The sequence below is a fragment of the Myiozetetes cayanensis genome, unplaced genomic scaffold (assembly GCF_022539395.1).
Source record: "Myiozetetes cayanensis isolate MyiCay16 unplaced genomic scaffold, myiCay2020 scf14, whole genome shotgun sequence".
Lineage (NCBI taxonomy): Eukaryota > Metazoa > Chordata > Aves > Passeriformes > Tyrannidae > Myiozetetes > Myiozetetes cayanensis.
In genome coordinates, this window is record NW_026087048.1 from 4,871,470 (window position 1) to 4,887,912 (window position 16,443).

General features: G+C 45.5%; 1 protein-coding gene across 7 annotated transcripts in view; it reads left to right on the top strand.

Annotated features, from left to right (window-relative positions):
- Positions 1–16,443, top strand: part of MYO9A (myosin IXA) — a 167,954-nt gene that overhangs the window by 119,057 nt on the left and 32,454 nt on the right. For all 7 annotated transcript variants that reach the window (XM_050309995.1, XM_050309999.1, XM_050310000.1 and 4 more), the window contains 6 exons: positions 424–619; positions 4,346–4,465; positions 8,827–8,902; positions 13,326–13,469; positions 14,125–14,164; positions 14,956–15,078. In XM_050309995.1, coding sequence (XP_050165952.1) covers positions 424–619; positions 4,346–4,465; positions 8,827–8,902; positions 13,326–13,469; positions 14,125–14,164; positions 14,956–15,078 — 699 coding nt within the window. The remainder of the gene's footprint in view (positions 1–423; positions 620–4,345; positions 4,466–8,826; positions 8,903–13,325; positions 13,470–14,124; positions 14,165–14,955; positions 15,079–16,443) is intronic.

Below are 16,443 nucleotides of genomic sequence, written 5' to 3' on the forward strand. Positions count from 1 at the left end.
TTGGGTGTCCTTCCTGGGCTTGGTTTGGATAGAAAACCCAATGTTTTACTCACCAGGAGCCAGTTTTAAGGCAGGTCAGGTGAGCTCAGGTCTCGGCATCCCACTGCCCCAGGTACTTCCTGAAATCCCGCGGGAACCGTTTCAAAGTTGACTTTAGTTCTACTCATGCCAGTTATTGGCAGAGGGAATTCTGGTGGGCAAGGGAGCCTGGGGAATAAAGAGTCTCGGGATTTAATCGTGTTTCGGATGCAATAAATGCCCGTGATAAGCATCAGAGATGATGGTCAGAAGGAGGCATCTAATATGGGAGCAGAAAAGGAAGATGGAAGCAGGATTCAATAGCTGTGGAAGATCTTACCCAGAATATCACGTGGATATTGTTTATTTTCCTCTTTTCTCCCCTTCCTTTTCCTCCTTCCCCAGGATTTCCGGGAGAAGAACACAGACCACATGCGGCCGGACATCGTGGCTCTGCTGCGGAGCAGCAGGAATGCCTTCATCTGCGGAATGATCGGCATCGACCCCGTGGCCGTGTTCCGCTGGGCTGTCCTCAGGGCCTTCTTCAGGGCCACAGTGGCCTTCAGGGAGGCTGGGAAACGATACGTGGAGAAGAAAACTGGTACGTGTGTCCCTCTCCTAATCCTGGTGCCTGTTTTGCAGTTGAGGTCTAAGATATTATTATACTGTTTTAAGTAGCCTGATCTATGAAGTGATTTATCTGTTAAAAAACTTATTAAAATAGCAGGTAGGGTTTTTGAAGAAGTTATGTTTAAAAGGGACATTTGGATTTTAATGGATCACAAGGAAATATTTTCGCTTTACTGCTACTTGAATTTTTCTGTTTTGTAGAATGTACAGATAGGAAAACCTGAACATTCAGAGGTGTAAAAATTATCAAGCAGAAAAGACAAATTGGTTTCATGAGAGTTCTTGAGCCGTTACAACCAAAAAAAGGCAATAATTCTTCTCTATCATTTTCCAAGCTGTTCACCCTTTCAGCTCCAAGAGAGCGTGTCTCTTGTGTAGCAAAATTCATGGCTTTGCAGTCACCCAGAACAGCCTCACAGGCATTAAATTAAAGAGAAGTGATGGTGCATCATCATGCTGGGGCAGGCGAGGCCTGGCTGTGCTTTCAGACCATTTCTCTGCATAAAGCAATTTGGGGCAGATGGGTACAAGCCATTACTATTCATTTCTGGGCACAAGAGGGCTTGAAATTCACAATGAAATTAGAGCCTCAGCAGGGAAAATGTCAGCTGAGTTAAAATTAAACCCAGAGCTGCCCCATGAATTAATTTTTAATCAGAGAGGTGCATCATGGAGGAGCCTGGGACAAGGAGCATAGGGATGGAAACCGGGCAAGCAGAAAGAATCATTTTCTTGGGAGCAAATACCAAGAAGAGCAGGAGGCAGAAAAATCAGCTTTCAGCTCTTCCTGGCAAACCACTTGGATGCGATGGAAGGGAGAAGATGTTCCTCATGAACCAGGGTCTGTCTGGCACGTGAGGCAGGTTTATGGACAGCGGGGCTTCGTGGCACTAAGAGGGAGATGACAAAGACCTTTGGCTTCCAAAATCCGTCTTTGCATTTTCATCAGCCCAGGCTGAGCCAAAGTGAGCTGGCCCAGGAGATGATAAAAATATGTTCAGGCTTGGGAAGTAAGAGCTGATTTCAAGCCCTGCTTCGCTTTCTGTGTCTCTGGCGACCGGTCGTGCTCGTCTCCTCACTCCTCAGCTGCCCTTCTGCTCTTCAGTGTGGAGTTTGTGGCCAAACTTGCTTATATCTATATTATATCAATATATAGGTACAAATTTGAGTCGTGGAGGTTTTCAGACAATTCTGAGACTCAGTTCTTACATTGCCTTCTCTTTCCATACCAAAACTAACTAATCATAGTGATGGCTGAGTTTCTAAACCTTTTCTAGCACGTAGTGCTGCTCTTTAAGTCTGTCTGGTGTCCTTTGGCCAGTTTTCAAATGGCTTTCTTTGTAACCTCTGTTTTTTGAGTCAAAGGAAAAGAAAAAACACACAAACACTCAGAAAGCTGTATAAGGTTTGTCTTCAACTTCCTGACAACTCTCAGATCATTTATACCCTGGCAGAAGGCTTGGCCAGTGTCTGCACAGGGGATGGGCTAGTGCAGTGTGATACATCCACTGCCAGATGCTGCAAGTCCCTTCTCCCTAAAATAATGCAGAAAAAACCCAAACTGATATTTTGCACTTAATGGCAGAAAGCATTTGGGAGTGATTAAAGTTTCACTAAAATAACCCCATCTCCAAAGTAAAAGGCAGAGAATCAAAGACAGCACATGTTTGAGGTTTATTTTGGGTTTTACCAAACCTTGATGGCTTTATTGAGCCAGATTTGAGCATCTGACTGCCCACAGCTGTGGAGCTTTTGATACAATGGTGGTAGATAAGTGAGAATAACTTCTCTCACACGTGTTCATCCACATGTGCACATTTAATATCTGTATAGAAGTTTTTTTCAAGGCAGGTGTGGTGAAGAAGCAGGGAAATATCTGCACCAGGCTTCTTTCATTTAGGGCTCTTTGCACTCTTTTGTCTCAACTCCAGCTGGGTCTCTCTTGCTTTTCCCCATCTAAGTCACCCTTGCAACACCCAACAGGGATTTTCCTGAAAAATCCCTGGCTTATGGATAAGCTCTGCAAAATTTTACTCTGCTTTCTCTTTGCATCATCCTCTTGGTTATCTCCTCCATGCCAGCAGTGCCCACCAGTGCTGCGGATGCTCCTGGAAGGATAATCAGCATTTTTCCCTGCTGGCTTTGGGGACTCTCCTTTTTTTTGTGCTCCTGATAGTGCAACTTTTGGTAACTGTGTGATTGTCCTTGTGAACCTGGAGGTGAAGAGCAGCAAAGTGGTGTCACTGTGAATTTTGTTGGGTATCTTTCTCTTCTGCCCAAGTGCTGTCAACTCTCACTGGATGGGACACAATCTGCAGTTGGCTGAAGGGTGGAATTCTTCAATAATTTGATTTTTAATTATTTTATCAGTGAGTTTATCGTAGAGGATTTAAATGGTCCAATAGAACTATGTGTTTGAACTAGATTTGTTCATGAACTTTGATTAAAGGAACATTATCGAGGTTTTTGGGGAAGAAATTTGGCTGATTGCCTTTTTTTGCTGTATCATTGCTACACATTTATTACACAAAAGAAATCCCTAATCCTTTGGTGGAAAAGATGGTGCTGTTCATATAAACCTGACTGTGGAGAGTCCCAGCTTTCTCATCCTGGTTTTGTTGGACCCAAATCCTTACTCTGACAAAGGTCTCATGGTCCTGGGCCTGTGCCCGCTCTCAGTGGGCTCTGCAACTGGATTTGGCCACCAAGGGTTGGTCTGTGGGTCAGTGCCCACTGTGGACCTCCATAATAACACCTCATCAAAAACAATCCCAGTGGCCTCTGCAGATTTACCCCCAAAGCTGGGCACCAAAAAAAACAACCTCCTGTGAAATAATTAAAAAAACCCACCTGTATTTGCCAAATAAAGGTGGCAGCAATCCAAAACTTGGTCCTTGAGGTCTCACTGGTGTTACAGTGAGGAAGAGGCCCCTTGAGAGTGTTCCTTTGGGAAGTTCATGCGGGTCCTTTCCGATGAGTCGATGTGTTGGTATGAAATGCTTCCGTACGTGCCGGCACAAGGTAACTCCTCGGTGACCTCATCGCACCTTACGGGAGTGTCACATGTCCCTTGGCACTGCCAAGGGTGACGGAGAGGTTGTCACAGTGTCACCTGTGTGACCTCTCCTCCACCCCACGGTCAGAGCTAGGACACCAAAACTCCTCCTGGCGGCGCAGCGGTGGCTCCTTCCAACTCTGGGCCTCAAACCCAAACCCCAATCTGCCCTCCAGGAATATGGAGCCCTTGTTTAATGCAAAGAATTTATATTATTTCTTTTAACTGCCATTGTCTGAGCAAAGCGTGGCACTGGGCTGCAAGGTAAGGATTCCAGGTGGCCCTGTCAGGGAGCATCTGCACCAGGAATTGCGGGAAGCTCCTGGCAGAGGCACAGGAAGGGTTTTAAACGAAATTAATAGAAGTAAATTTATGTAATAATCTAATTTTTGCCCAAAGAATCTTGGAGCGATTAGAAAGTGATTATGCTCTGGCTAAGAAGGATTATAATTGGGATTGGGATGTGATCCAGCTCTTGTGCCACAGCACCGTGTCCAGAGGAAACCGGAGTTAAATTGTGTCGACATGACCCTCGAGCTCTCACGTCCCTGGGGCTCGTTCTTGCCCCTCTCCTGATTTCTGCTCATATAATCTCTTTCTTCTCTCCATTTTTTTTTGTTTGTTTTTATTTTGCTTCCCAAGGGCATGATGATGCAGTGCCATGTGCGGTTTTGAAAAGTGTGGATAGTTTTAGCTTTCTCCACCACCCAGTCCATCAGAGGAGCTTAGAGATCCTGCAGAGGTGCAAGGAGGAGAAGTACAGTAAGGCTCCCCCACCCACCCTCCCCTCTGATATGACACTCACACCAGAAATGGAAACCAGGTGCATTCTGTGTCCAAAGGGTCAAAAACAACACCCCAGGAGCCTTCCAGCATCAAGCCAGTGCCTTAGAGCAATTTGGAGCCTATTGGGAAATCATTAGGCACAGCTGGAAGAGGAAAATGAAAAGCAAAGTCACCTCTCTGGAGGTATCACACCATTGGCGATATTAAGGAATATTCCTGATACAAGGTACAGGGCTGGTACAGCTGGAATTTGACTTCAATTAGGTTTCATTGGGCTTCAAAACTAACTTCAGCTTGTGAAAAGATTGTCTCCGAGGGCTTTTACTTAAAGCAGAGGCGTTTGGCAATGTTACTTTACAGAATGAGTTAAGTAGAGATGCACTTGGTCTCCATTTCTTCCTCCTCACTCATCCTCTGTCACGTAACAAACTCATCCTGCATGACAACATGGACACTCCTGCCTGCACTGCTCTGTTTTATTTACATATATAAAGAGAGATTTGGTGCTTTCCTGTTTACTGTCTCATTTTCCTACCATTATCCTCTCCCTTCGTGTTGCACGTTGAAGCTGACAGCACGAGCTCTGCTGTGCACAGGCAGAACCTCAACCCAAGGTGCTTAAACGTGAAATTTAGGGGTAAATGCAAACCACCTTTTTTTTTTCTCTGCAGAGCTGAGCATGGTAAGTGCAGTGGGTGCATTTTAAGTCTTCACAACTCTGGGTTTCCTGTTAGAAACTTTCTGTCAGGTGTCTGTGCTTGCTGCACCCTGTGGGATTGGGGGAGCAGAGGTGGTTTAGTTCTTAATTTAGACTTTCATTCTTGTTTTAACTACATTGCTTTTTCCTACAAGTTCCCACCACTGCTGTAAGAAAATATAAAGGAGTAATACTAAATTTGACTGGATTTTAGATTTTATTACGTGGTGGTGTGCGTAGTGACCTCACTGATGCTACTAAGAAACTATTGAAAAGGAACGTGATTAACAGTAGAGTAATTTTGCTTGCAATTCATTCATCAATTTAACTTTACTTTGCAAGTTAACTCAGCAATTTGGGAGGTTTTGGGGGTTTATTTGCAGTTTTTTAGTGGGAAGAAGGAAATTCATACAACCAAGGAGCTTTAACTTAATGGGAAGCAGCGAAGTTGAGCTCAGCATCTTAAACCCCCACTTATTATAGGTTGGTCCACACAGTTTGGGCTCTCTCAGGATTAGTCTAATGTTTGGATCCGGTATCACCCTAATTTGTTAATTGGCCAAGAGCATCTGCCCAGACCAATAAGTAATTCCTGTTCTGCATCCAGAAATCATTCCCATCTTCCCACAGGGTGTTCTGCTCTCCCAGGCTCTCCCAGCTTTGGCTAAACTGGGCTTGGAGTGTGTGTGATTTTTCCGTTCCAAATTCAGCAGGTTCGTGGGCCCCGCAGGCGAAGCTCTTTGGGCTGAGGTTGCCCTGGGGACTCAACTTTCCCACAAATCAGATGAGATCACATCCATGTCATCCTTGAGAGAGGAACCAAGATCATCTCCTTGTCTTGAATTGTGCAATTAGTTCTGCCCAAAAAAAGAGAGAAAACTAATTGATTTGATGAGTTTGTTGAGATTCCCTTTAGGTCCCTCTGTATTCAGCTTTCGTAGCCAACTGATCACCCTTCCCTGGCCATCTCAGCTGCTTCCCTGTCACTGTTGGGTCCATCAATTAATAGTCTTTCTTCAGAGCAAGGCACTGGGTTTAGACATCCCTGAGCTCAAGACCAAAGGTCTACTGGTTGGTGTTCCTCAGCAGGGAGTAGACTGGGATTATCCAAGGCTCCTCTCCATGAGGACAAATCAGGGCAAATCAGGCCATCTTTGTGAAACCCTCCAGCTGAAGAAAAGGGAATGTGCTTGCAAAATCAGAATAATTTCCTGCCTGAAATGTAAAATAGATCATGCTGTGTCTGGGCTGGATGAAGGGAGGGCGTGGTTGCCCTCACACCACTGTCCTTTCATGCAGAGCATTAATATTTGCAATATCCTATACTCACTATACAGAATTCTCAAAGCCACATGTGACTCATTAGCTTAAATCTAAGACCTGTTTCCCTTCTGTTTGTAAAATTCCCCCCTGTATTTCCCAGAAAACGGGCTACATCAGCATGGTAGCTTTTGTTTGGCTGGGACACTGCTGAATTTCTGCTTTAAAGAGCTAATGATGGCACAATGTAGAAAAATCTTCATTTTTGGTCTGTCTAAAGCAATTCTCTTCAACCCAGTTTGTGCACCAGAAGTTTTATTAATCAACAAATCACTCAAGGTGCTGAACTGGCAGAATTATGAGGCAGTTATGATTCAGCTTCTCCCTGGAAGCCTGAAAGAGAAATCTCCTTTTCCCAAGCAATGCCAGGATATTTTAATACAACCTTGCCTTCATCACTTCAGCTCATCTTGGGTTGGAAGGTGTTTTAGGTGTTTTCTTTGGTGAGGAGTGCAGGGAAGTGAAAGAGGACAGATTTGGCTCCAGAAAGAAGGATGTGGACTAAAAAAGTCTTGGAAATACCAGTGAAAGCCCATTTTTCATGGAATGCTTTAGGCTGGAGAAGCCACCTGTGCCTTAATGGAGAAGTATCCAGGTATATTTTCTATATAAAAGTAGACCCAGTTAGAACTTAGGTTCTTTTTTTGTCTAAAACTAACTCCAAAAACTACTAATGCAATATTTCAAGCAGATCCCTGATTGTTCCCGTTTTTTCCTCTTTACAACTGGCATTTCTGTGCTGTAAACCAGCAACTTTGGGCACAGAAATGCCAGTCTTGGAAGAGGTAAGAGAATACTACCAGGACAAGAAATGTTGCCCAAAAATGGCCTAAATAGCAAAAAGAGTGATTGAAAAAAGTTTTGAGCTCAAGGCACTCACATGGATTAGGTACCTGACTTTCCCAAATCCTCCAGAGTTGGAGGTTGCCAAACATTCTCAGCAGAAGGGATTTGGTCCTGCCTTGGAGCACAGGAGGGATTGAAGACAGCCTGTGGCAGCACACTCCCAAATTTCCTTTTGCCCACATTTCCAGGACATTTGGCCACCTTTAGATCCAGTCACTTCACTGAGTGGACCTTTCCAGGCACCTCCTGCCCAACGTTCAGCTTCAAGACAAGCTGTTGCAACATCTCACCAGGTCCAGGAGGATGGGAGATGTCCTGTTAAAGGGATGTCACCCATGAAGGTTTGGTAGGGACTCATCCTCTCCTCAGGGATTTCAGGCTCTCAGGAATGGCAGAGCAGCTGGACGAGCTCAGGTCTCGGCGTATCTGCTTTGTGTTCATCTTTGAGAACAAAAAGATCCTCAGGACACCTTTTAGCTCAGCACCTGGGCTGTGTTAAATAGGAAAGTGATAAATGTGGGGTCTACTAAACCGGTGTTTAGACCTCTTTCTTTTTAGGGAGGGTTTTTTTTTAGCATTTTTTTCCCACTTTAGATGTCTCAGGGTAAAATAAAATCCATTTTCCCTGCATCCAGGTGAGCACTGAGATGTTTCTTGTCTCACAGCAGCGATTTCCAGACAGTTAGAAAATTGCTCAGCTGTTTTCATGTCAAACTCCAGATTATCAGATCTCTAAATTTCGGTGGTTTAGTGGCTTGAAACGTGTTTTGCTGTCTACAAAAATTTTCTCCTGTCTTCCTAAAATGCTTGGTTACAAAACATTTCCACTTGGGGGAAGATAACAGCTTGAAACAGCTGCTTCTGTAACCATGTGTAGCAGCCTCCTTGACTGAATATCAAATAGATCTTTTATTTAGTATCTTATTTTATTAGGGATACTTTATTACATATAAATTACTCTAAAACTAGATATCAAAGGAGAGAGGTTCAGTGGGCAATCAAGCCTATAAAAAGTAGCATATAAAGTATTTTCTACTATGTTCATATGTTTGGAGGGAGGGAGGGAAGAAGTGTCTAAGGAATAAATGACCATTTTTCCAAGCACCCTGTTTATGTCCTGGTGTTTTGCTCATGCAACTGGGTTGTCCCATGCACGGGGGAAAGCTTGGGAATGTCTTGGCTGTGCAGCACACGGGTGGCTGTTCCCCCCCATCTACTTCTTCCTTCATTTTTGCTGGGACATGGGACATGTGTGGGAGGGCAATTAGAGGGCTTGAACAGTGTTAATTACTCCCAAGGGTGATGACTGTGGCAGAGGTGGGAGCGATGGGCATGTCGGCATCCTTGGCACCTGGGAATGCCCAGCATGTGCCAGGACACACCCACGCTGCTCCTCAGGGCTGAGCTGTGACTCTGTTAATTGGCTGCTGGGGCCGAGCCAGGGAGAAACATCTTCTTTCATGTGCTGCTCCAGGTATCACTCGGAAGAGCCCACGGACACCGCTCTCCGACCTCCAGGGAGTCAACACCATCAACGAGAGGACCCAGCGGTAAGGCCCTTTCCACACCAGGGAACGTGGGCTGGGAGGGCATTGGCTGGAGTTACAAATGACTGTATTGATGTTTCTCCCATCTTGCTTCTCAGTTTTTGTCCTCTCTTCATTCTTTCTGTGTGATCAGATCTAAACATCTTTACCTAACTAAACAGTCAAAGTGCAGCAGTTGTGGGTGGGGTGGTGAGAAGCTTAAAAAAATGAATGGATATGCCAATATCAAGGAAATATTGTTTATTGAGGATGGGTTTGGAGGCAGAACTGCCCTCACACGGTGCGTGGTGGCTCGAGACACCCCAGAGGGGGGAGGACCTGGAAGTTGTGGGGTTTGAGGTGGTACTTTGCCAAATACTTGCTCATTTTTAAGGCAAAAAAGCACATTAACCTCAAAACTACTCGACTTTTACAGATTTTAGGTACAGATTTCGTTTTTAATCCTTCCCTGAAAGTTCTGGCCATTTGACCAGCTCCTTAATGAGCCTTTCTTGTTCTAAGACTCAGTTCTACACTTGGAGATGCAAAACTGTGCCTCCTGTGCAAAAGTTCTGCCATATTCATTTAAGAATTAAGTTGCTTGTGAAGCCAAAGTCTTCATTTCCAAGGGATATCTGGGCACTGCTACTCCTCCTTTTCCCCAGCAACTCTTGTGCTATCCCTCAACAGACCCCAGGAAGTCTAAGTATCCAATCCCACCTCTGAAGGGTCACGGTGCTTCTCTGCTTCCCTCTAAGCAGGTGTGTGTGTTGGGGGAAGATACAAAATCAGAGCATCCTCAGCTCCTAGAATCCCTGCTTGGAGCTGCAGACCTCCAGCTGTGAGTTTATGGCTACTCTGAGTTTTGAGAGGAGCCCAGAACAAGTCAGGAGGAATCTGAGACTGTCTCCTGAAATGTGTCCATCAAATCTTGTATCTCAGAGGGATCCCTTCCACACAAGATAAAATATCCTCCAAATACATGCTTAAACCTAATTTTTAATGGCTTTAATGCCAAACAACCATGACAGAAATTAGATACATGTGGTTCCTTTTTTTCTAGGGGAAGAAAAGTGGCTTCTTTTGCCTGGCTTTGTTCATCATGTGCCTTCTGAGTGTCATCAAGACCAGAATGTCCCTCTTGCTTTGAATTCCTTCCCTCTGAGAGTGCTGGTGGCTCCTTACTGAAGGAGAACTAAATGTTCTCACACCATTACAAGTCAACTTACTTGCAGTGTTCAGAGAGGATAGAATTTTTGTGGGATTGATGGACTGAATTCATAAATCTGTGCCACTTTTTGAGTTTTAGCAGAAATCCAAGTGATGCAAGCAATCCCTGTGCTGGGAAGGTGGTGCAGCCCTGATTGTCCTCACATCCATCTTTCCCACACCTCCTTGTCTTTCTCCTGCTTCTGCAGCTGCTGGGGCTCAGATCTCTTGGGTCTGTGATGACATTCGAGGCAGGGCAGGTTGGTGTCTCCAGATGACGTTCACTCTTTCTGGCAGCTCTGGTTATGCAAGTTTCCCTCAACATAATGTAAGGTGAAACTTTGTCCTTGTGGAGGTGCCCACATGTAGATAAGAGGAATCCTGCAGTTTCTCCAGCAAGCCTTGGGTGCATGAGGAAACCTCTGGGAAGTGGGATGGGGCTTTCCTTGCCTGTCCAGCTCCATCTTTGGAGGCATGTTAGTTCAGGAGGTTGGACTGCTGATGTTTTTATAGCCCAAAACATTTCAATTATCTCAGCAGGGGGTTGTTGTAAAGACAGGGAAAGTCCTTATGACCCAGGCAATGAGGGGATGTGTTTATTTACTGTGGGGTTCAGTCTGTGGTCTGCTCTGTTGATGTGGCTTAACCAACCCCATCAGAGCAGACAAATTGCCTTAAACAACCAGAACTGAGGGCAGCAACTACTGTGTCTTCTCATTCTCCTCAGCAGCTGTGTCCTGCCAACAGCCTCAGTCCGATACTTTTACTGGTATATTTGCAGAAAATGTGCTTTAAAGCTGTCCTGACTCCTGTGTTCCTCCTGGTCTCGTGCCTCAGGAGCACAGTCAGGGATCTTTGCTTCCATTGGGCATTGGCAATGATGGGTCCCCAAATGTCACCTGTGCTCCTTCCCTCTGGAAGCACAAACTGGGTCTCTCACAGGATCTCTACTCTCCATCCTGCACTTTCGGAGTAGGCAGGTAATGGGTGACTCTGAGGAGTCACATCACCCGTGATAAATGCTGGTATTTCAGTTAAATTGCTCTCATTGAGCAAGAAGAGGTAAATATAAGGGTGCAGGTCTAGAAGAGAGATTTGCTTTACCAGCTTTCCAGCAGATAGACCGGCAAGGGATTTACGGCACTAAATTAAACAGGAATTTGCTTTCAAAGCCATCTCATGATCATGTGGTCGCTGATAAGGCTGCTTGTACATCCAACCCACAGGATAGCCCGGGGCTTGTTTCTGAAAGCAATTTTGAGGCATGACATCACACAGGAAGTCACTGTGGAGGGCTCAGGGAGCCAAGAGCTCTCCTCTGATCCCAGAAGAAAGTGGATGGGTGGTTTGCACATGCTGGGGGGCGGGGAACCAGCCTTCAGTGGAGCTGCATGCACTGAAGTGCTTTCACCGGCTGTGGAGTAATGAGAGCCATACCATGGGTAATCCAAAGCACCCGGGCTGGCTGGGATCCTGCTGTTTTGGGTTCACTGATGACACTTTAATGTGCAGGGATGTCTGAGCAGGTGCCGCTCAGTCTGTCTGGAAGCAGCTGCTTGGGCTCGGTGAGCTGATTGACCTCCTAAGTACCCAAAGTTTGTGTCAGACCCATATTTGTGTATCCATCCTAAATTGTCCATAATAAACAGAGCTGTCACTTTATTTCTTGGCTTTTTCAAAACCACATGGGAATTCCTAGGGTTTTCCATTCTCTAGTCTTGTTCAGAGTCTGTATAGCCACACCCGCTCCCCAGCTGACAGGGGCATTGAGGTCGGCCAGAATTAATGAGGGGTTGTAGATCCCAAAAGTGGCTGTGGAGGTTTAGTGGTGCCCATCAACTGGTGGGTCTTTTTCCCACCTGCAAGTAGGAGTTTTTTGATGGATGGGAACCTTGCTGTGGACAGGAGGGATCACCTGGATATTCAAGCTTCTCACTAACCATCCTTGACTTGAACCTGCTTTAAAAAAACAGGTCCTAGAGCATTCAGCCAGGGGTTTTACTCTACTGTGACTCATCACTTCTTTTAATAGTGGTACATGTCAAAATGCTGATTTAATGAGGCCAGGAAGGAATTTGGGAAGCGCTGCAGCAAGGCAGGAAGGAGACTTTGCTCTGAGGCTCTGGCTCCAGGCTCTGAGCTGGCTGAAGGAGCAGCTTTACATCCTTTGTTTTTTAATTTCCATGTGACACTTGAGATCTGCCCTTCCTCCAAGTCAAGGCTTTAAGGCAAAGGGCTGCCTTGTTGTCAGACCTCAGAAGTGGCTGGTCCCAGAGGCCCCATTTAAACCACGGTGTCCTTCGGCATCCTCATGACCTACTGCTGCTTGGAGTTTCCTCCTATTCCTTTTCCTCTTGGCTGAGACAGCTCTGGGGGTGATTGCAGACCCCACATCCTTCCTTAAATCACTTTTATTTCATGTGATGGTTTCTGCAAGGCTGATAAAAAATTTAAAATTAAATAAAAGTAAAACAACAAACCACCCAAAGTCTGGCAGTTGGGTGCTGCCCATGAGAGGCTTCATGTAACCCCAGACATCATAGTAACACTCCTCAACTCTGGAAATTCTTTGCTCTGATGTGTATTTTGGTTAAGTATCCATTTCCCTCCCACCAAGAGAGGATTTTGGTTCCTCTCACTGTTCCCTTCAACCTTACTGCAGCCAGGTGAGCATTTCTGGAGAGCACAGCAGTTCTGCCCCACAGCAGGGAGGACCAAACTGGGGGGTTGATCTGTGATCAGGTCCCAGTGAGGGATTCTGTCCAACTCAGCAGTCCAGCTGGGGCTGACATCCTTCTTGCTGGCAAATAATTAGTTCATTGCAAATTACATTTGCTTTTTCTTCCCCTAATGGAATGACTGTGGGAATTAGAGGAGACAGAGCCAGCACTAGCGATCACAGTCCAGAGGCCACATGACCAGAGGTCATGGCCTTCAGCCCACCAAAGGTATTTGGGGGTATCTGCAAACTCAAGGTTTCTGTCTGGGAGAAGCTCTGAGAAACTCTCGTTTTGCTCCTGTAATTTGATGCTTTTACGAATATTTGATCTTTGAAAGGTGCTTAAACAGCCCAGTCATGGGGTCCGACACCATGGGCTCATCCCATGGGAATGAGTGAACAGTGGAAAGAATAAAGCCCCGGCTCATTTTTTACCAATGGATTACTTTAGGATCTCTTTTTTATTGTATCACATAAATGTGGGTTTTTCTCTCTTCCCAATGGTGTTTGGTGTTACAGGGACGCCTATGGGGTCGGCTGGAATGGCCGGATGGGGATGAGGCACAGCAGGCTCACCAGCCCCAGCACCTTCCTGGACAAAGATGGGATCTTCGTCAATGCCACCAACAGCAAATTACTGGAGAGGGCCCACGGCATCCTCATGTCAGTACAGGAGGGGATCTGGGCTTCATTCCTGGGGCACAGTGAGCAGCATGGGGGGTTAGAGCGTGTGAATAGCCAGGATATCAAACTAGCAGGGTTTCAGGCAGACTTGGAGGTGTTTCCCAGTTGGGTCAAAGTGACCTCAGGATGTTTGACATGTCTGATTTGACTCCTATCAGTCGTTTGTAATGCCAGACCCAGGGATGAGAGAAGGAACAAACCTGCTGGTCAGACCAGTGATGTGATGCCCTCCCGGTTTTTAACGTGATATCAAAGTTCCCATTATAAATTAGGTGGAGAGATGCTGATTCTCACTGTAGCTTCACATGAAGGTGCAGAGAACATCCCAGTGTGGCTGGAGTTAACGTGGGGGATGAGAAGCAGGAGGGTGGTCAGTCCTTCCACAGTGCCACTCCCTTGCTCTACTCAAATTACCGACATCCCATCATTCCCGTTGGAACTGTTCCCATTAACTGGATACCTCCTTCTCAAATCTGTGCCTCTGAAGTTACAAACCCACCTGCAGCAGGCAGAGCAGCCCAGTTTCAGTGCAGGTTGGAGGCAGCAGCTGCTGGAGGGAATCTGGACGGGCTTGTTCATAAACTCCTCTGTTCCACACATATGGATTAATCTGAACTGTTTATTGTCTCCCCAGGCGGAATAAGAACATCAAAGCCAAACCAAATCTCCCAAAGGTGAGTGAGAAGCAGCATTACTCCCTTGCTGGTCCCTGGGTTAAGGTTGGGGGTATAGTGATGAGATGCTGATAGGTTATGAAACCGCTGTGTCAACACCAAGACCTTGGTTTACTCAGCTCTGTTCAGGGTTCTTTAATTTAAATAAACCCAAATGATTTCAGCCCTGATTTGTGCTGGGAATGAGAGGTATGAGGCCTTCCATCCTCCTTGGAGCTACTCTGGTGCCTCTTCTCCTCCTGGGAAGGAGCACATTATGTGCTGGTGCAGTTGAATAATTAAATCTCTACACTGAAATGAGACAGTAGGTGATGCAGGAGGGCTGGTACCTGACAGACAACAGACTTGGCTTATATTCACTTTCCCTCCATCATGGCTGCATTTATTGTATTTTAAGAGATGCCAAGAGATCTATTTACTCAGAACAGAACACTGGCAGTGCTGCATTGATGGTCAGGATAGGAGACCAGGAGGAGCAAACATCAGTTTTATTCCTCTCTGTATCCATGTTGGACCTGAAGAGGCAACGATGCAATGAATGGATTAAGGGAATCATGGAATCATAGAATGGTTTGGGTCGGAAGGGACCTTAAAGCTCATCTTGTTCCAACTCCCCTGCCATGTCCAAGGAAAACCTTCCAACCAGACCAGGTTGCTCCAAACCCCATCCAGCCTGGTCACTTCCAGGAATGAGGCAACCACAGCTTCTCTGGGCAACCTGGGTAATGAGTGATACAGGATAGTAGAGTAATAACATCTAGATTTTCTATGGAGTCTCTCTTTTTCCACAGCACCTGCTGGATGTGAAGTCCCTCAAGCACCTCACGAACCTGACGCTGCACGACCGCATCACCAAATCTCTCCTCCATCTCCATAAGAAGAAAAAACCACCCAGCATCAGTGCCCAGTTCCAGGTAAACCTTTGATACAGAGCTGGATTAAAGCAAATACCTGCTTGTGATCCCCAGGGTGCTCAGGAGGACACTGGCAGGCACAGTCCTGGGCCACCCTGCCCACCATTTAGGCCATGAATTCCACTGAGGACAAGGCTTTAGGAAGCTGGGAGACACCCTAGAGCTATTTAAAGGGTGTAAATGGAGAGAAATAAGAGTGGTGATGGATATGGTGGTGGATGACGAGGTGGAACACAATGAGAGACAAGGATCAGAGAGTATTTTGAATTGGAAGAGACCCATGGGGATCTTCAAGTCCAACCCTGCAGGGATTGAGCCACAGCCTTGGCATTATTAGCACCAGGCTCTAACCAATCTAATGTCTGGATGAGCTGCAGAGTGGAGATGTTGGTGTATCCCCATCTCTGGTACCTCCCTTTCCAAGCTGTCGCATTCTGGCGCTTTCTTCACTGAACCAGAAACCACAAAATCCCAAAACAACAGTTTTTGCTGTTTTTCCTTGCATCCATCATAACCTGTTCTCAGCCAGAATGAGAATTTTAATAGGGGCAGAAAGGTCAAACTCATGCTGAACTATCTCCAGGCAGGCAGAGAATTCAGAGGAGGGAGCCATCCAGCATTGGCTGTGTGTCAGCCACCCATCCCTGGGAATCGCTGCAGGGAAAATCATCCCCCAAGGATTTGGTAGTGCTGGGCTCACAGTTGGACTCGAGGATCTTAAAGGTCTTTTCCAACTTAAATGATTCTGTGATTATTCTATATGTGCAGCAGGGCTTGAAAACTGCTCCAAGACACGTGCACAAGCAGGTGGTGATATTAGAAAGCAACTTTTCAGGGAAAAATTGATTTCCAAGCAAGTCTGGACTGGGTTTGACTTCTAATTTTGATTGGTTTGGGGTTTTCTTGGACATATGAGTCATTTTTAGAAAGTATCCTTGTGTAGGTGTGGATAAAATTAGATAATTGAAAATATACGCCCACACACACATATATATAAATATATATATAATTTGCAGAATGTACATCTGTATATATATTTATATATTTGTGCATTTATATATTTGTATATTTATATACTTCAAGTATACTTGGAGGTGTTTCCCAGCTGGGTCGAAGTGACCCCAATACGTTTGACGTGTCTGATTTATGTATTTATATATTTATACATATATGTACTTTTATTTATTTATGTGTATGTTTTTATATTTATATATTAAGCTTTGTGTAGTCTGGTGGTGTTCTGCTCAAAATCCACTTCTGCAGAGTTTAATTCATACTCGTGGAGGGGTTGAAACAGGGATGTCTTGGTGTGAAATGCCTTCCCCAAAACTGTTCACCCTTCCAACCAAACTTTGAAAAGCACCA